Below are 15047 nucleotides of genomic sequence, written 5' to 3'. Positions count from 1 at the left end.
AAATTTTTCCTCTAGGTTCTGTTTTAGCTGCATCCCACAAGTTTTAATATGCTGTATTTTAATAATCAACTACTTCCAACTATTTTAAAATTAAAACTCTGATTTCTTTTTAGACCTGTGGATTTAGATGTGTGTTTTAAAATTTCTAAGTATATAGAATTTATTTTAGTTATCTTTTCTGACATTGATTTCTAACAATTTTATTGTGATCAGAAAATATTATCACCCCTTTGAAATTTGTTGAGACTTGTCTTAAGGTCTAGTATGGGATTAATTTTTGTAAATGTCCCACATATATTTGAAAAGTACAGTTTTCTGTACAGGTCCTGACAATCAAGAGTATAGGAGCTGAGTGCTATGTAAATGCTTCATCAACTGCAAACATCGGCAGGAACAGCAAGAGGAAGGGAACGGCAGAGCTGCTTAGAAAAATGTCCTCACTCCCTGACATCTCCTAGGGTCTTTCATTCAAAGTAGGCTTGGCATGTTGCCACTGTCCTTTAAGTATCAACGTGTGATGTAATCTCACTTTCAAAAGATTAGGAAAAACAATCAGGAAGAAATTTTAAGTACTCTATTGCCTGGTTTGGAGTCTTCTTACTACTCTTTCTAAGCTTTGGTTCCTTGATAAATGTGACAAAAATGTCAACTCCCAGGATGTAAGGCTCTTAAAGCATTTGGATAGTAGAAAACATTGTCTGAACAGAAACATTTGTGACTGCACGTACACACACTCAGCGTAAGTAAAAACAAAACAGCTTATTTCCCAAGGCTGTAGTCATTCTTTCATAGCCCTGGGGCCACACCAGATGACATCAGTGACTAATAAGCCCCTTAGCATCTAATACCAGCAGAGAGCATTCATGACCCCTAAAGACAGAAGGGCTCCATCAATCCTTACACTTCAACAAAGATTTGTCAGAAATCTGGTTCTATTCAATCAATGAGATGAGATTATTATGTATTCAGGCATGAGTAGGAAGAGCAGCAGAGATTATGAATGAGGGAAGTTGGGGCTTCCCTGGTGGTGCAGTGGTTAAGAATCCGCCTGCCAATGCAGGGAACACGGGTTCGAGCCCTGGTCCGGGAAGATCCCACATGCCGCGGAGCAACTAAGCCCGTGAGTCACAACTACTGAGTCTGGGCTCTACAGCCCATGCTCCGCAACAAGAGAAGCCACAGCAATGAGAAGCCCGCGCGCCGCAACAAAGAGTGGCCCCCGCTCGCCGCAACTGGAGAAGGCCCGAGCGCAGCAACGAAGACCCAACGTAGCCAATCAATCAATCAATCAATCAATCAATTCTTAAAAAAAAAAAGAATGAGGGAAGATGGTTTACAGTTTTCAATAGCTGAGAATAAAACGTGTGGCGACTCAACAATTTGTTCTTTTCTTCATCTGTTTATTCAGAGAGCTGTTGGCTATAAATGACTAAATTAGCCATGAAAGACTGGCCTTAGGTGCCAGAATTAGTCTCTACTCCAATATCAGAAGAAAAAAGAAACTAACAGTTATTTAACATGCTGGGGGGAAATCATAGCCCCTGTGTCTCACCTCAGTTTTCAGGGGGCTAGGAGATCTATATAAATGAATGTAAAAGGAAAAGAGTCTCAGAATGCAAGCATGTGGAGGCCCAGGAAGGAGCCAAGGACCAGGAATCAGGAGCCATGAGCAGCGGAGGTGAGAAGGGAGGTTGCGGGGGTGGTGGTGCGGCTTAGCTCAGTGACTTAAACTCTATTTGATTAAAATCAGGAAATAAGTGGGCTGGTCTAGGGGCTCACCAATGCCCCTCCTAGCTTCAGCAGTCTGTATTCTGCAGTTCTCTTGAGGTCAAGATAGTGGTGAAATTGAGCCCATCTCCAGTCCAAATTTTATATGTAAAGCAGAATTCCCATTATCGTCACATTCTACCTTGCTTTTTATACTGTGGGTGGACCATGAGAAATGTCCAGCAAATCGTGGACTTAAAATTAAGCACATCAATCACCAGCTGGGCAGAAAAGCAGACTGAAAAGACCTGACCAATCAACTAAGATCCAAGGACCCATGAGGGAAAGGTCGGACCTCGGAGTGCTCCTTAAGTGACCTGGCCACTCTCAGAAATCTACGTGAGCTCATGTTACCCGATGTCGAGCGGTGAAACCACATCACAACCACCTCTTTTCTCCTTCTCCCTAAATGATAAACGGAAGGAGTACCTGGGGAAATTATATTGTAAAAAGAAACTCAGCACAACAGCTTTTTTATGGACTTTACAGTTAGGTCATTACCAAGATCTTCCGGAAATAAATTGTGAGTAGCACTGAAGAAATACAAACCCCTAGGGAAGAAATATAAACCCAGGAGAAAAGAAAAGATGCACAGAGAATTAGTGAAGGACAAAATTGCAGAGTCCCTCTCTGTATTTAAATGATTGAAAAATGTGTAATGCACTGGTTCAGGAAATGACTTAGGATAAAATGCAAATCACGGGCGAAAACATATTTCTCTAATACCCTGAATGAGAGTGCCGGTGCTTGCCAATGAAAGCCTTCTGACCGGAATGCCTGAGTGATACCCGGCTTAAAATAAATTAAAGTGGTGGTGTGGTGGAGGACATAAAAAATGGAATGTGTATGCATGGGGGACAGCAGAATAACTTACAGATGTAATTACAATAAACTACAAAACAAACGAAAGAAGAAAAAGGTGATAATAAAGGTGTGGAGTGTCATTTTGCTCGTCTTTCATTTATAAGCACCATTTGTAATGCCCCTTCCTTGGAAACCTATAACCAGAGTTCAAATATACTTTCTCCTTTTTTATCTTCCCCAATTACTTCCAGAAAATAAAGCTGCTGTGGCCATTTACTTAGTGTGTGTGTGTGTGTGTGTGTGTGTGTGTGTGTGTGTGTGTGTGAGTGAGAGAGAGAGAGAGAGAGAGAGAGAGAGAGAGAGAGAGAGAGAGCGCGAGATACAGAGATGAAACAGAAAGCACCAAAGCTGGAGAGGTAATTACCAAACTGAGGGAGTCGCATCAAGTTAAGAACTTCATGAGGTAGGGTCTTTTCAGTGATCAACTGAGTGAAGTGGGTGGTCTATAAAGTGAGCACCAGATTGGGCAATGAATTTGTTTAAGCTTCCCTTGATGACTATTCAGGGTGCTTTGTTAAACAGAGGAGAAAAGTTAGTCTTTAACTAACCATCTAACATTCTGGTACTGAATTCCCAATTCCACTCTTTGGTTACAAGTCCAGAAACGTTAACTGACTATGTCTGGCTAGCCCATTGGTTGATCTTTAAAACTGGTAACACTACATGTTTATGTGCAAAGAGAAAAGGAGACTGAAAGAATATATGTAAATGTTAACCACAGTTATATCTGGGTAGTGACACTCTGAATGATGTGTTTCCTTTTATATGCTTCTTTTAGGTTTCCAAGTGTTTTTGCATTGAGCATATACTCTTTTGTATGAAGAAAAATAAAACAAAAATCAAAACAACAAACCTGGACCCAGAAAAACTGCAGCTCCCACCTACGCTTCTCGGCCTCTCTGTTTATTCTCTTACTCAGATAAAGAGGATTCTTCTCCCTCTGAGTCATTCTTCTCCTTCCTCTTTGTTTCCATGTTGTATTCTTTCACCCCCCCCACACTTCTCCCTGTTTTCTCTTCACAGCCTTCATTTCTGATGAGAAGGAAATGGGCTGCTTTTCCTAATCCTCATGTTTCCTCTCCTAACCAGCTGCACGGAGAAAGCCCCGGAGCACGACTCCCTCGCAACCGCAGCCCAACTGGAGATGATGGATAATTACATCAGTCTGGCTGGGAGCGTGACACCTGCTATACACAGGCGGCCATGTGTGCATCCGGGTTCAGGGTTTCGGCGTGGATGAGGCCGCTTCTTTGCATGGTTAGACTATAGAGAAACGGAGTCAAGGCCAGAACACAAGGATTCATTTTAGGGTCCGTGGCTGGAGGGAGATACGACAATGGCCAAACAGTACGTGTCTGCGGCCAAAGCCCATTTTGATTTGCTGCGTTCAAGAAAAGATCCGTTTCACTAGAAAGCTGGTACTCTTGGCCTGGAGGCAATTTCTAAAAGAGGTGGTGGAGGGGAGGGTCATTCAAAGGTCATCCACCAACTATGGCTGACAGTGTGCGGGAAAAGCCAAGTTCCTTTATCCTGGGAATGGCTGCAAATCCCCCAAGGGTCCATATTTCCTACTGCAGACACTGGGGAAAACGAAAAAAGGTAGAAGCCAAGCGATTTTAATGGTCTGCAGGGCAATGCCATTATTTCTACCCCTGGCTCCCACATGCGTTCATCTGCTAACCTCATTGCTTTCAGAAGAGACGATTACTAATTAGGATGCATTTGATGATCAAGTTAATTACGGGCAGAGCAGGAGCTCTGATGGTGAGCTGAAGCCTGCCAGAATTAAACTTTATTAGGGCTTCTCTTTCTCGTACCAGAAGTGAAGAGATTTCTTTTCACAGTTCAAATTTAATAAATAAAAGCCACGTGTGTGTTACTTTCTTCTTGCTAGCTCTTACTCTGCTAACGTAAAAACCACATTAAGGGCTGTGACAGAGTCAGAAAAGAGGCAATGGGTTTTTGCCAAAAATATTTCTCGCAAGCGAGGAGCGCCGGAAGGGTAGAGCTTCCCCATGTCCTGCTCCCCTGGTCATTGTGGTCCTGAAGCCCCACTTCTCCACCTGGTCCACTGTGGGGAGTTACGGGGTGACAGAGGGAATGCAGGGGCCGTGGTCAGGCAGGCCTGGGTTGGAAATCTGACTCTACCGCGACCATGCTGGACCCTGGGCAAGTCACCCGTCATCTCCGGGTCTCGAGTTCTACCTGAGAAGCCGGGATAAGCTCATACTCCTGAGATGTGAGCACGGAGTGGAGTAAGGAAGAAGTTTTTGAGAGTAAGCTGGGGCGAGCAGGTCCTCCAGCTGTAAGGGGCGGAGAGGCAACAGCACTGGCCACCCCAGGGTCAGGAACCTCAGCTCTGGATTTGTCCAGACTTACTCTGCAAGTCCTGAGCCTACTCTTAAACCTCTAGGTGTCTTCACGTTGGCCCCAGGAATGTGGCGATTGCAGTTTGCATTTGCAGAACAGCTTTTCCAAATGCGTTCACATAGGTGACCTCATTTTACGGCCACGAACGCTGACCGAGGCTGGCAGGGTCCATTCTCCAGATGCAGAACCTGAGGTTCAGAGAGGCTGATTTGTACACAGTTGTGCAGAAAACAGCCAAGCTGGAAACCCTCTCCCTCCTACTGCTTTGGTGTTTTCATTTTCTTGGGCAGAAGCTCGGTGCCGCTCACGTCCATGAAGGCAGAGTATCTCCTTCCTTATCTGAAGGTCTCTCTCTGTCCAGTGAAAACGACAAGATGCCCATGGCCCTCCCTTGTTTGAAACTGCTAAAAACTCAGGGCGGTTTCCTCTCCGTGAGCTTCACTTTTAGTCCTTTGTATCTTGTCTGGAGTCAAATGGGAATGTGCCTTAGTAACTCCTAAGCCCCTAAGCAGATGTCAGGTGCGATCATTTCAAACGGGTTAGGCTTTGCAATGTGAAGCCCTGAGCCAAGAACCGGAGCACCGGTTACTATGTCTCGTTCCAAATGTCCCCAACCATCCCTTCAAGAGTCTCATACTGCAGTGGGTACAGACATTCTGAGAAGTGTCAGGGAGGGTGATCTGCAAATGTCAGAAAATGCACACGCTGCCACCGAGACAGCTGGCGTTTAGCAGCCAGAGGGAAGGGCACCGAATTCTAAATACTATCATCACCGTCACGCAGACTGGTATTACAATGCATCATCCCAAGGCACTGGTTGAAGAACAGGTAGAAAAGGAAATGACAAACTCTGGGGTAGTTAAGGAAGGACAACCACGGTACACCCCAAATTAAGCAGCGTTGTGAACCCTGATATCCTGCCCTGGAACCTATGTAAAGCCACATCTGAGAGACGTACATGTTTTTATGATTGTTCTGATTCTAGCAAAATATCAAAGACTTTTAACATGAATGTGGGAAATGCCTTGTGAGTTGTTTTCTATTCAGAAAGAAAGAAACTTCATCTGGGTAAGTTGAAATAAAGTAAACATGGATTATGTCTCTGCAGCCACAGCTCGTAAAAATTCCAGATATGTGTGTGAATATGTCTTTACGCATACATTTATTTTTTGAACCTTTTTTTTAATACATTTATTTATTTATTTATTTTTGGCTGGGCTGGGTCTTTGTTGCTGCGTGCAGGCTTTCTCTAGTTGCGGAGAGCGGGGGCTACTCTTCATTGCGGTGCGTGGGCTTCTCATTGCTGTGGCTTCTCTTGTTGCGGAGCATGGGCTCTAGGTGCGTGGGCTTCAGTAGTTGTGGCACGCGGGCTCAGCAGCTGTGGCTTGCGGGCTCTAGAGCGCAGGCTCACTAGTTGTGGCGCACGGGCTTAGTTGCTCCACGGCATGTGGGATCTTCCCAGACCAGGGCTCAAACCCGTGTCCCCTGCATTGTCAGGTGGATTCTTAACCACTGTGCCACCAGGGAAGCACCCCTGTGTCAAATTTTTAAAGAACCCACTTAAAAATCCAACTTCTCTCTTGTCATTACATACTGCAGCCTCTTCCTGTCACCTTTTCCAGACTATTTACCTTCCTTTTCTCCACCCTTAAACCCCTCTAATTTGCGGATCTGCTTCTTCAGTCTGAAGTGCCTATATTCCAAAATATTCTGCCTTAAGTTCCTATGTTCCTGTCTCTTAGACATTCAGAAAATGTGCTCACTGTTCTTCCCTTCCCTTGTTTCTGGAAAGCCGGAATAACATGTAATATTCTTCCCCCACCCCCTCCCCGGGCACCATGCTAACCAAGGATTCATTCAACAACTGGATTAAGCTAAAAGCCCCCGAAACAGGTTCTTGTTCAAAATGTCAGACCTGGTCCATGTGTGTTTGCTTTTGCTTTTTCCTTCCTCCACAGGCAATTAAAATGTCTGTCAGTGATTAAACTTAAAAGAGCAGAGCGAATGGGAAGGGAATTCCATGGAGTTCTTAGTGTAGGACAGACCCTGGCCTTTGTGCAATTCCCAAATCTCCTCAAAATGAAGTCTGCCAGTCAGTGAGCCACCGGGCAGGAGAAAGACTCAGCTGTGGAGGTGACCTGGACTCAGCCATCAGTAAGCCACACGGAGTCCTAGAAAAGTGACCCCAGCCCTTCATCCCCGATACAAACAGGCTACCACACATTACCTCACGTGAGAAGGAACCTGGAGCATGAAAGAGACTGACGGAGACACAGAAACCAAACAACCAGTCCTGGAATAAATAGAAATGATTCAGGAACAATAAGAATTTAAAAATTCTAATTAGTATTCTCAAAAAGATTTGAGAAGATACTGCAACCAAAAAATAAGACTTTGTGAAAAGACAGTAAACAAAGAACAGAAATAACATTTGCAAATAAAATAACACAATTATCAAATAGAAACTTCAGTGGAAAGGATAAAAGATAAAGTTTAAACAGATAATATGAGAAAAAGGACAATGGGCACAGAGCATCAGCCTCGTAGGTCCCTTATATGACTGCTGGGCATTTCAGAAAGAAAATGAAAACAGAAATGACAAGTGAACAGTTATCAAGAGAATGGAGACCCCTGTTGCATTTATCCATGTTATCTGTCTGCAGCACCTCGCCTAAGTTCTATGTTTGTTGTTGTTTTTTTGTTTGTGGTACGTGGGCCTCTCACTGTTGTGGCCTCTCCCGTTGCGGAGCACAGGCTCCGGACGCGCAGGCTCAGCGGCCATGGCTCACGGGCCCAGCCGCTCCGCGGCATGTGGGATCTTCCAGAACCGGGGCACGAACCCGCGTCCCCTGCATCGGCAGGCGGACTCTCAACCACTGCGCCACCAGGGAAGCCCACGCCCCAGTTCTTTGTAGCATCACCTGTGAAGGCCACTGGGAGCAGTGGGCTGCTGGCCTTTCTAGGATTTTCAAAATTTTTAAGGGACATGCTTTTTTTCAGAAATTAAGAAGAAATTATCTAAAGTTGTCTTGGGTAAGTTCATTTTACCTGTCTTCCCCTAAAGTTTTCTGATGATCAAAACCACCACCACCCCCAGCAGAGCCAGCACCCCTACCACAGTCACCATCCCCAGCACAGCCATCATCATCGCAATCCTTGATATGACTCCTGCTGCCATAATAATGATCCTGACTTTGACATGTACACGTGAGACTTCATTACATATGAAATCAGGAGGGGAATCGAACACAAACTTCTCACTATCTCTAAAAATGTACTTACTAAGCAACTGAATCGTTTAAAGGAGATTTCACAAGAGATGCTTAACTTTCCTTAAGTGGTCAGATAGATGCACTCACTGATGTTCTCATTTCAACACACTTTCATTTATTTCTTAATATATATCCCAAAGACCAATCCTTGACCAACTTTTGGCAAAACTAGCTGGGGTTACTTTGTATTTTAAGAAAGCAACATTATTGTATTTCTCTGTCCTCTTCTATAAAATTAGTCTAGATTAGCTTTTGTAATACACAAACAGAGAATCCCACATCTACTCCTCTTTGAGCATAAGGGAAAAAAACCAATTACTTAATTTCTAAAATGGTGTTGGTCGTAATAGTCCTCTTTCCCCCAATTTTTTTCCCTGGTCTCCCTTGCTGAAAATTGTCTAGACAGCTGACTAGCCCTGGTCTTTAATAATGGCAAGCCAAGTGAGTTAGAGAGTTCTACGTGGGCTAATGGTTTACTGGCCTAAGACAGCTGGTCTTCAGATGACATTTGCTAACAGCATTAAACAGCATCAGCTGGGACCCTTCTGACATAATTATCATTAGTCACTCACAGTTTTATAACCAGCAGCTTATAATGCTATCCTCTTATCATCTAACTATTTACCAGTCCTATCAACATGATTTACACATGGCTTCAAAAAGAATTCTGATTTTTAAGTTGGTTATTTAGAAATATGACATACTGACTTATCCTCGTGAATAAAAATACAGATCCTGTTTAAATTCAGGTGTGGTTAAAACCATAACAAGATACTAATATACGCGTATTATAGCGGCTAAAAAAGACAGAGTAAAATAAAACAGAAACCAACTGGCCATTCCAAGTGCTGGCTGATAAGGACACAGAACAACTGTAATTCTCATGTAAACCCTCAGGAAAGCACAACGGGAAGACACTTTGGAAAACAGTTTAGCATTTTCTTAAAATGTCAAACACACTTACCATATGACCCAGCAATCCTACTCCTAGGTATTTACCCAAGTGAGATGAAAAATTATGTCCAAACAAAGAGCCTGTAAGTGAATGTTTAGAGCAGATTCATTCATATTGGCCTCAAACAGGAAACCACCCAAATGTCCATTAACTGGTGACTAGATAAACAAAGCATGGCCCTTCCTTACCATGGAATGCCATTCAGCATAGAAAGAACGAACAACAGACACATACAGCAACACAGACGAATCCCAAATTCGTTATGCTGAGTGACAGAAGCCAGGCTCTAGAGGTTGTACACAGTACGATTCCACTTATATGACTTTCCTGAAAAGGCAGAACCATGAGGGTAGAAAACGAATCAGGGATTGCTGGGAGTGGGGTGGACTGAAAAGGGGCATAAGGGAACTCTGGGGGGCGGTGATGGAATTATTTTATATATTGATTGTGGTCGCGATGGTTACCTGACTGTATGAATTTGTCAAAACTCACAGAACCCTCACAAGAGTATTTTTATTGTGTGTACATTTTACCTCGATCGACCTAAGAAAATAATTCAGTGTGGTAACCTGAAGGTAAATAAAAATTTCAAATACGGGCATGCTTGTCTTGGATACCTAAAGATATAAACGAAAGCCTGCAACCTGACTCTCCCTGTGGCAGAGACAGGTTAACTCTGTTGCCAGCTTCAGATCAGGTTAAGGCTACCATGTTACCATGGATACAAGCTATTATTTCCTTTCGTGTGAAACCTCTAATATTAAATTGTGACTCACATGCAAGGCAAGGGGAGGCTAAGAAACAACCAGACAAAGTCACCTGAGGCTCTTTCATTTTTCAGAACCCTGCCCTTAAAGTTTCCTCCATGAACTCATGAGAAACCATGGGAAGTCAGTGAACATATGCTTCAGGGATGAAAAGAAGAAAGGTTAGAAACTTTTTGGCTAAACTTGAAGGCAATTCTAAAAATTTTATGCTAGTCTTAAGGCTGTTAAGACTGTTTATATTCTTGTTTGTTGCAGAAATAATTTCCCCTATATGGATTGCTAAAGCAATGACCTATGAGAGACCAGCCCTCTCCTCTATCTGTTGACTTGCCTGGGAGACGATGCTTTTCTGACTTATAAAGTGGACAGAGGGCAGATTGAGGGTGGGTTTTAAAGTCAGGAGAATTCTTTGCAGTGGGGCTCGAACTGGCAAGTTGTGGGGATTCACTCAAAGCGGGTAAGGTAGAAAGATGACTCTTAGATAAGCACATATATTTGAAAACTATATTAAAGATGTGTTGCCACAGTGATCGCCGTGCATCCAGCTAACGACTAGTGAAAATGGAAATCATAACTGCTGCCTTTGCGCTAGTGCTTTCCGCGTGCTAAGGAGGTGCTATGCGGACCCCTAGGGCATCACCTCTCCCCACACCCTGCCCTGCCCTTTATGATCCAAGAATCCCAAACAACCCAGAGCTCCCCAGAGGCACCAGGCGAGTTCTTGCCTCTGTGCCTTTGTCCATTCGTTCCTCCATTCGACAAATATTGAATTGTGTTCCCCCAAATTTATATGGTGATGTTCTAAAGCCTGTACTTCAGAATGCAAGCTTATTTGGAAACAGGGTCACGGCAGATGTCATTAGTTAAGATGAGGTCATACTGGAATAGTGTGGGCCCCTTAATCCTATACAAATTGTGACCTTATAAGAAGGGGAAATTGGGACACAGGCGCACACGCGGGGAGAAGGCCATCTGAAGACGAAGGCAGAAAGCAGGCTGATGCGTCTACAAGCCCAGGAAGGACAAAGCTCGCCAGCAAACCTGAGGAGGAAAGGGGAAAGTCCGGAGCAGACGCTCCCTCGCCGCCCACAGAGGGACCAGCCCTACCAGCACCCTGCTCTTGCACTTCTAGGTCCAGAGCTGTGAGACAATAACTTTCTGCGGTTTAAACCAAACCAGAACAAACCAAAACAAACCCCCAAACAAAATTCCCACCCAAACAAAACAAACACAGTAAAGCACATTTTCTATGGACAAGGAGATTCTGCAAATGTATGAGAAGCCGCGAGAATGGAACTGCTCCTTTAAGGGGCTGGAGCTCCGAGGGGATGCACAGCGGGGCTCCAGTGCGGACTGGGACGAGGCGCTGACACCCCGCATGCTTCTTCCTGATTGGCTAGCTCACCCTCGCATCCTGACTTCTTTCAGATTTGAATCTTCAACCAGTTTAAAGGTTTTTTTTTTTAATAACATCTTTATCGGAGTATAATTGCTTTACAATGCTGTGTTAGTTTCTGCTGTATAACAAAGTGAATCAGTTATACGTATACATATGACCCCATATCCCCTCCCTCTTGCGTCTCCCTCCCACCCTCCCTATCCCACCCCTCTAGGCAATCACAAAGCACCGAGCTGATCTCCCTGTGCTATGCAGCTGCTTCCCACTAGCTATCTATTTTACATTTGGTAGTATAAAGACGCAGACGTTGAGAATGGACTTGAGGACACGGGGAGGGGGAGGGTCAGCTGGGACGAAGTGAGAGACTGGCATGGACTTATATATACAGCTTAAAGGTTTATATCAACTTTTCATGCAACCAGAGTCATCTTTCCTGGAGGAAAAGAGGGCCCAACGCATGAGGTATGAGAGACGGCGGACGCTCCTCCTCCTGGCAAGGGCGCCACTCACCCCCAACGTGCGGACAGATGGACAAGCCCCGGGAGCTCCCCGCAGCAGCTGTTAACACCGATTTCCAAGTGCGGGGGGCCTGAGCCCCGCCTGTAATGACACTTTTCTGGCTGGGTCTGACCTCTGAATCTCGCTGATTTGTCTAACACACACTGTGAGCATCAGCGAGTTAGGACTCAAAGCCAAGACGCCAAAATTGCTTTTAAATGGCAGGAGATGTTTAAGACAGAATTTCTGTGACTTGGTCATTAACTTGTTTGTATCCCGATCCACGCTTTTTTACATCGTTTCCTCTCAATTATTTTTTCCCTGCTTGGCGGAGGTTTTAGCAGCAGTTACCTCTAATCATCGAGACACTTTTGTAGGCAATTCAGGCTCCTGCTCTTAGAGAGCAGTCAATATTGGTGGGGGAATTCGAAAAAATTATCCTACTCACTGTATAATTGCCCATCATCTTGCTTATATTTTCCTTGTTTATAGAAAACAATCTTTTCTTCCAGAAAGGAGTGGTTAGATTTATATACTCAGAGGAGTAGTACAAATAACCATGTGTGATGATAATTTAGGCTATATTATTCTAAGATAACTCACACACCTTAAGAGTATCACATATCAATCAATGTTTTCAGATATAAACCCAGCTATGACTCTTTGATTCTACCCTCCGCTGCCAGTGCCCAGCACTGGGTGCCAGCGCCCACCCCCTCAAGCCCTCATTTCCCACAGTCCACGTTCCTTCTGCTTCCTCCAAAGCCCACAGCTTCTATCTCTTTCTTCCATGAGCTGGAAAGACCCAGCTTTAACTTGAGTGTGCCAGGATGAAGCCTGTCGATCTTTAACAAAAGCAGAGATGCTGGCCTGTTTCTGAAGTTACCTATCGCCCCAAATTTTAGTGCTTCATCCATCCCATCAACAAACATTTCTGAAATACACAGTGTGTTCAGAGAACCGGTCTACATCCTAAGTATCGTCCAAGAGAAATGGAAATAACACAGTTTACGTATTCATCGATCTCAAAAACAGACTCGCCACGCTTTTGTAGAAATCGGTCTGCCTGCTTTTAACTTGAGAAGTTCTAAGATTACAGAACACTGGGGTCACAACTGGCAAGGATTTTCTGACCTTTTGCCATGAGGCTAAATTTTATGTACGGAGCTTTCAAACTCCTAGATTCTCTTCCTTTGCTTCCCACTTCGAGGGTGTAGCGCTTCAACCTGTTTCTTTAGCGTGGCTTCTCCCCTGACCCTCCCCTTCCACGGTCATCAGCACTTTCCTGACCTAGCCACTCAGCTTTTCTGCTGTTCTTTTTTCTCCTCCACCTTTCCCAGCAAACAGCCGCCACTGCGTAGGCACATCCCTTTCTCTCGAGAACAAAGACACCAATGCGGGCGCAGGTACCTGTTGCATGCCTTGCATGGTCTGCTGCAGGAACTGCACCTGCTGGTCCTTGGTCAGGTTTTCTTCCGTTCGAAACAGCTGCTCTTTCTCCTGCTTCAGCAGCTCCACTTCGTTCCTGTAGGCGTCCAGCTGCCACCGGAGGCTGTCGTTCTCTTCTTTAAGCGCGTAGGCCTGGGCGGCCAGGGCTGAGGGGCAAACAGAATGAGTTCAAGTGAGTGACCTTCTCGCTTAGATGGACAGCCTTCAGTGCGAAAGGGATTCTAAACCGGATTCTTAACGTTTGTACCAAACCCAAATGAGCTACCCTGGGGTGCTTTATTTTGCAGCTGGTGAGCATTGCTTCTTTGGGAATTTTTCGCTATTCTATTTGTCCCATCTTATGTATGACTGTGGGCATAGGACTGACTCCTTCCAAATTCTTGCCTCTTGATCTCTTCCCCGACCTAGGCTCCCTCTCAGAAACTGATCCGTGTTGCTAGGTGATGAGAGTGCTCAGAACTCCAGGCAATCGTCGTTATCTACCTCGTGGCTGCCCTTTCCCTTTGGGCAGGAAGGCAGGACGGCTTAGCTCCTTGGAGGGCCACTTTCTTTCAAATTATCAGCGGCCCCCCAATGGAGGCACGCAGCCGCAGCCGCCCAGGGGAGCTGGGGATTGATCCACACACACACTGTTCCTTCCTGCTCTACTGCTGGGTCAGACTGACTGCATGAGTCAGTCAGTTAGTTAGTTCCCTCTGACTCCTATCAGAATGCTGACCTGGTTCCATCTGTTTCACCAACAGATTCCTACCCTAATACTCCCTCCTGAAACCTGAAATTCTCTATGTGCAAATTCAGAGCTCACTCACATCTCCACCTGACTGAGAAACCGAGACACTTAATTCAGGGTCTTACGCATCTCAAGGCTCCGAAAACAACTGAAATGGAATAGAACAGAGTGAATGGTTCAAAACAAAATTGAGGACGGCGACTCCCTTCCCTCGTTTCCAGCTTACTGCTTGGTGGTCTCTGCAGTAATCACAATAGCTTCCTAAGCACTCTCTGTACAATAGACGCTGGGCCATGAACTAACTCACGTCATCCCCCCATCAAGCCTCTGATGTGGGTGCTGCTCTTAACCACCCCCTCTTTACAGATGAGAAAGTGAAGCTCATGGAAGTTAGAGAACTTGTCTGATCCCACAAAGAGAGTAGCATCAACAGCCTTCAAACCCAGGTTGGGCTCCAGAGTCCCTGCTCCCTGTCACTGGGCTATTCTGCCAGCCAGAAGAGTTTAGTTCTTGCCAGACTGTTTGAAAAGAACTCCAAATGCTCCCCCTCTACTTTCTCACCAGTTTCCCATGCTTTCTTCCCCCTGTCACGGCCTCTCTTGTTGCGGAGCACAGGCTCCAGACGCGCAGGCTCAGTAGTTGTGGTGCACGGGCCCACAATGGATTTTCCTTCAGAAAATCCATTCTCTACTTTTGTAAGCAAGAGAAAGGTGAAGATATTTTAAAAGCTTCTTATCAGAAGCTTCTTTAAAGAAGTAACTTCCGGTTGGTAAGGGCATGGCATGGAGTCCCTGGCCAGCAGGTTCTCGGTCCAGGATCATTTCCGCACCCCACACCATATCCAATACCAATCCCAGAGCCAAATCGAGGATGGCCTCTCAGATGTTCCACCCACACATTACCGTGCGATGGTGACAGATCTGTACGGAGGTGCTCTGAAACCCCAGTGAGTTCTCTCCTTAAATATCAACCATCA

The 15047-nt window shown here is 45.0% G+C and overlaps 1 protein-coding gene across 12 annotated transcripts in view; it reads right to left on the bottom strand.

The window, feature by feature from the left end:
* ENOX1 (ecto-NOX disulfide-thiol exchanger 1) overlaps positions 1-15047 on the bottom strand; it is a 610449-nt gene that overhangs the window by 79222 nt on the left and 516180 nt on the right. For all 12 annotated transcript variants that reach the window (XM_073795222.1, XM_073795221.1, XM_073795223.1 and 9 more), the window contains one exon: positions 13303-13487. In XM_073795222.1, the coding sequence (XP_073651323.1) occupies positions 13303-13487 (185 nt within the window). The remainder of the gene's footprint in view (positions 1-13302; positions 13488-15047) is intronic.

The sequence above is a fragment of the Tursiops truncatus genome, chromosome 18 (assembly GCF_011762595.2).
Source record: "Tursiops truncatus isolate mTurTru1 chromosome 18, mTurTru1.mat.Y, whole genome shotgun sequence".
Classification (NCBI taxonomy): Eukaryota; Metazoa; Chordata; class Mammalia; order Artiodactyla; family Delphinidae; genus Tursiops; species Tursiops truncatus.
The sequence above is the reverse complement of the archived record's forward strand: the minus strand, read 5'-3'. Positions and strand labels throughout refer to the sequence as shown.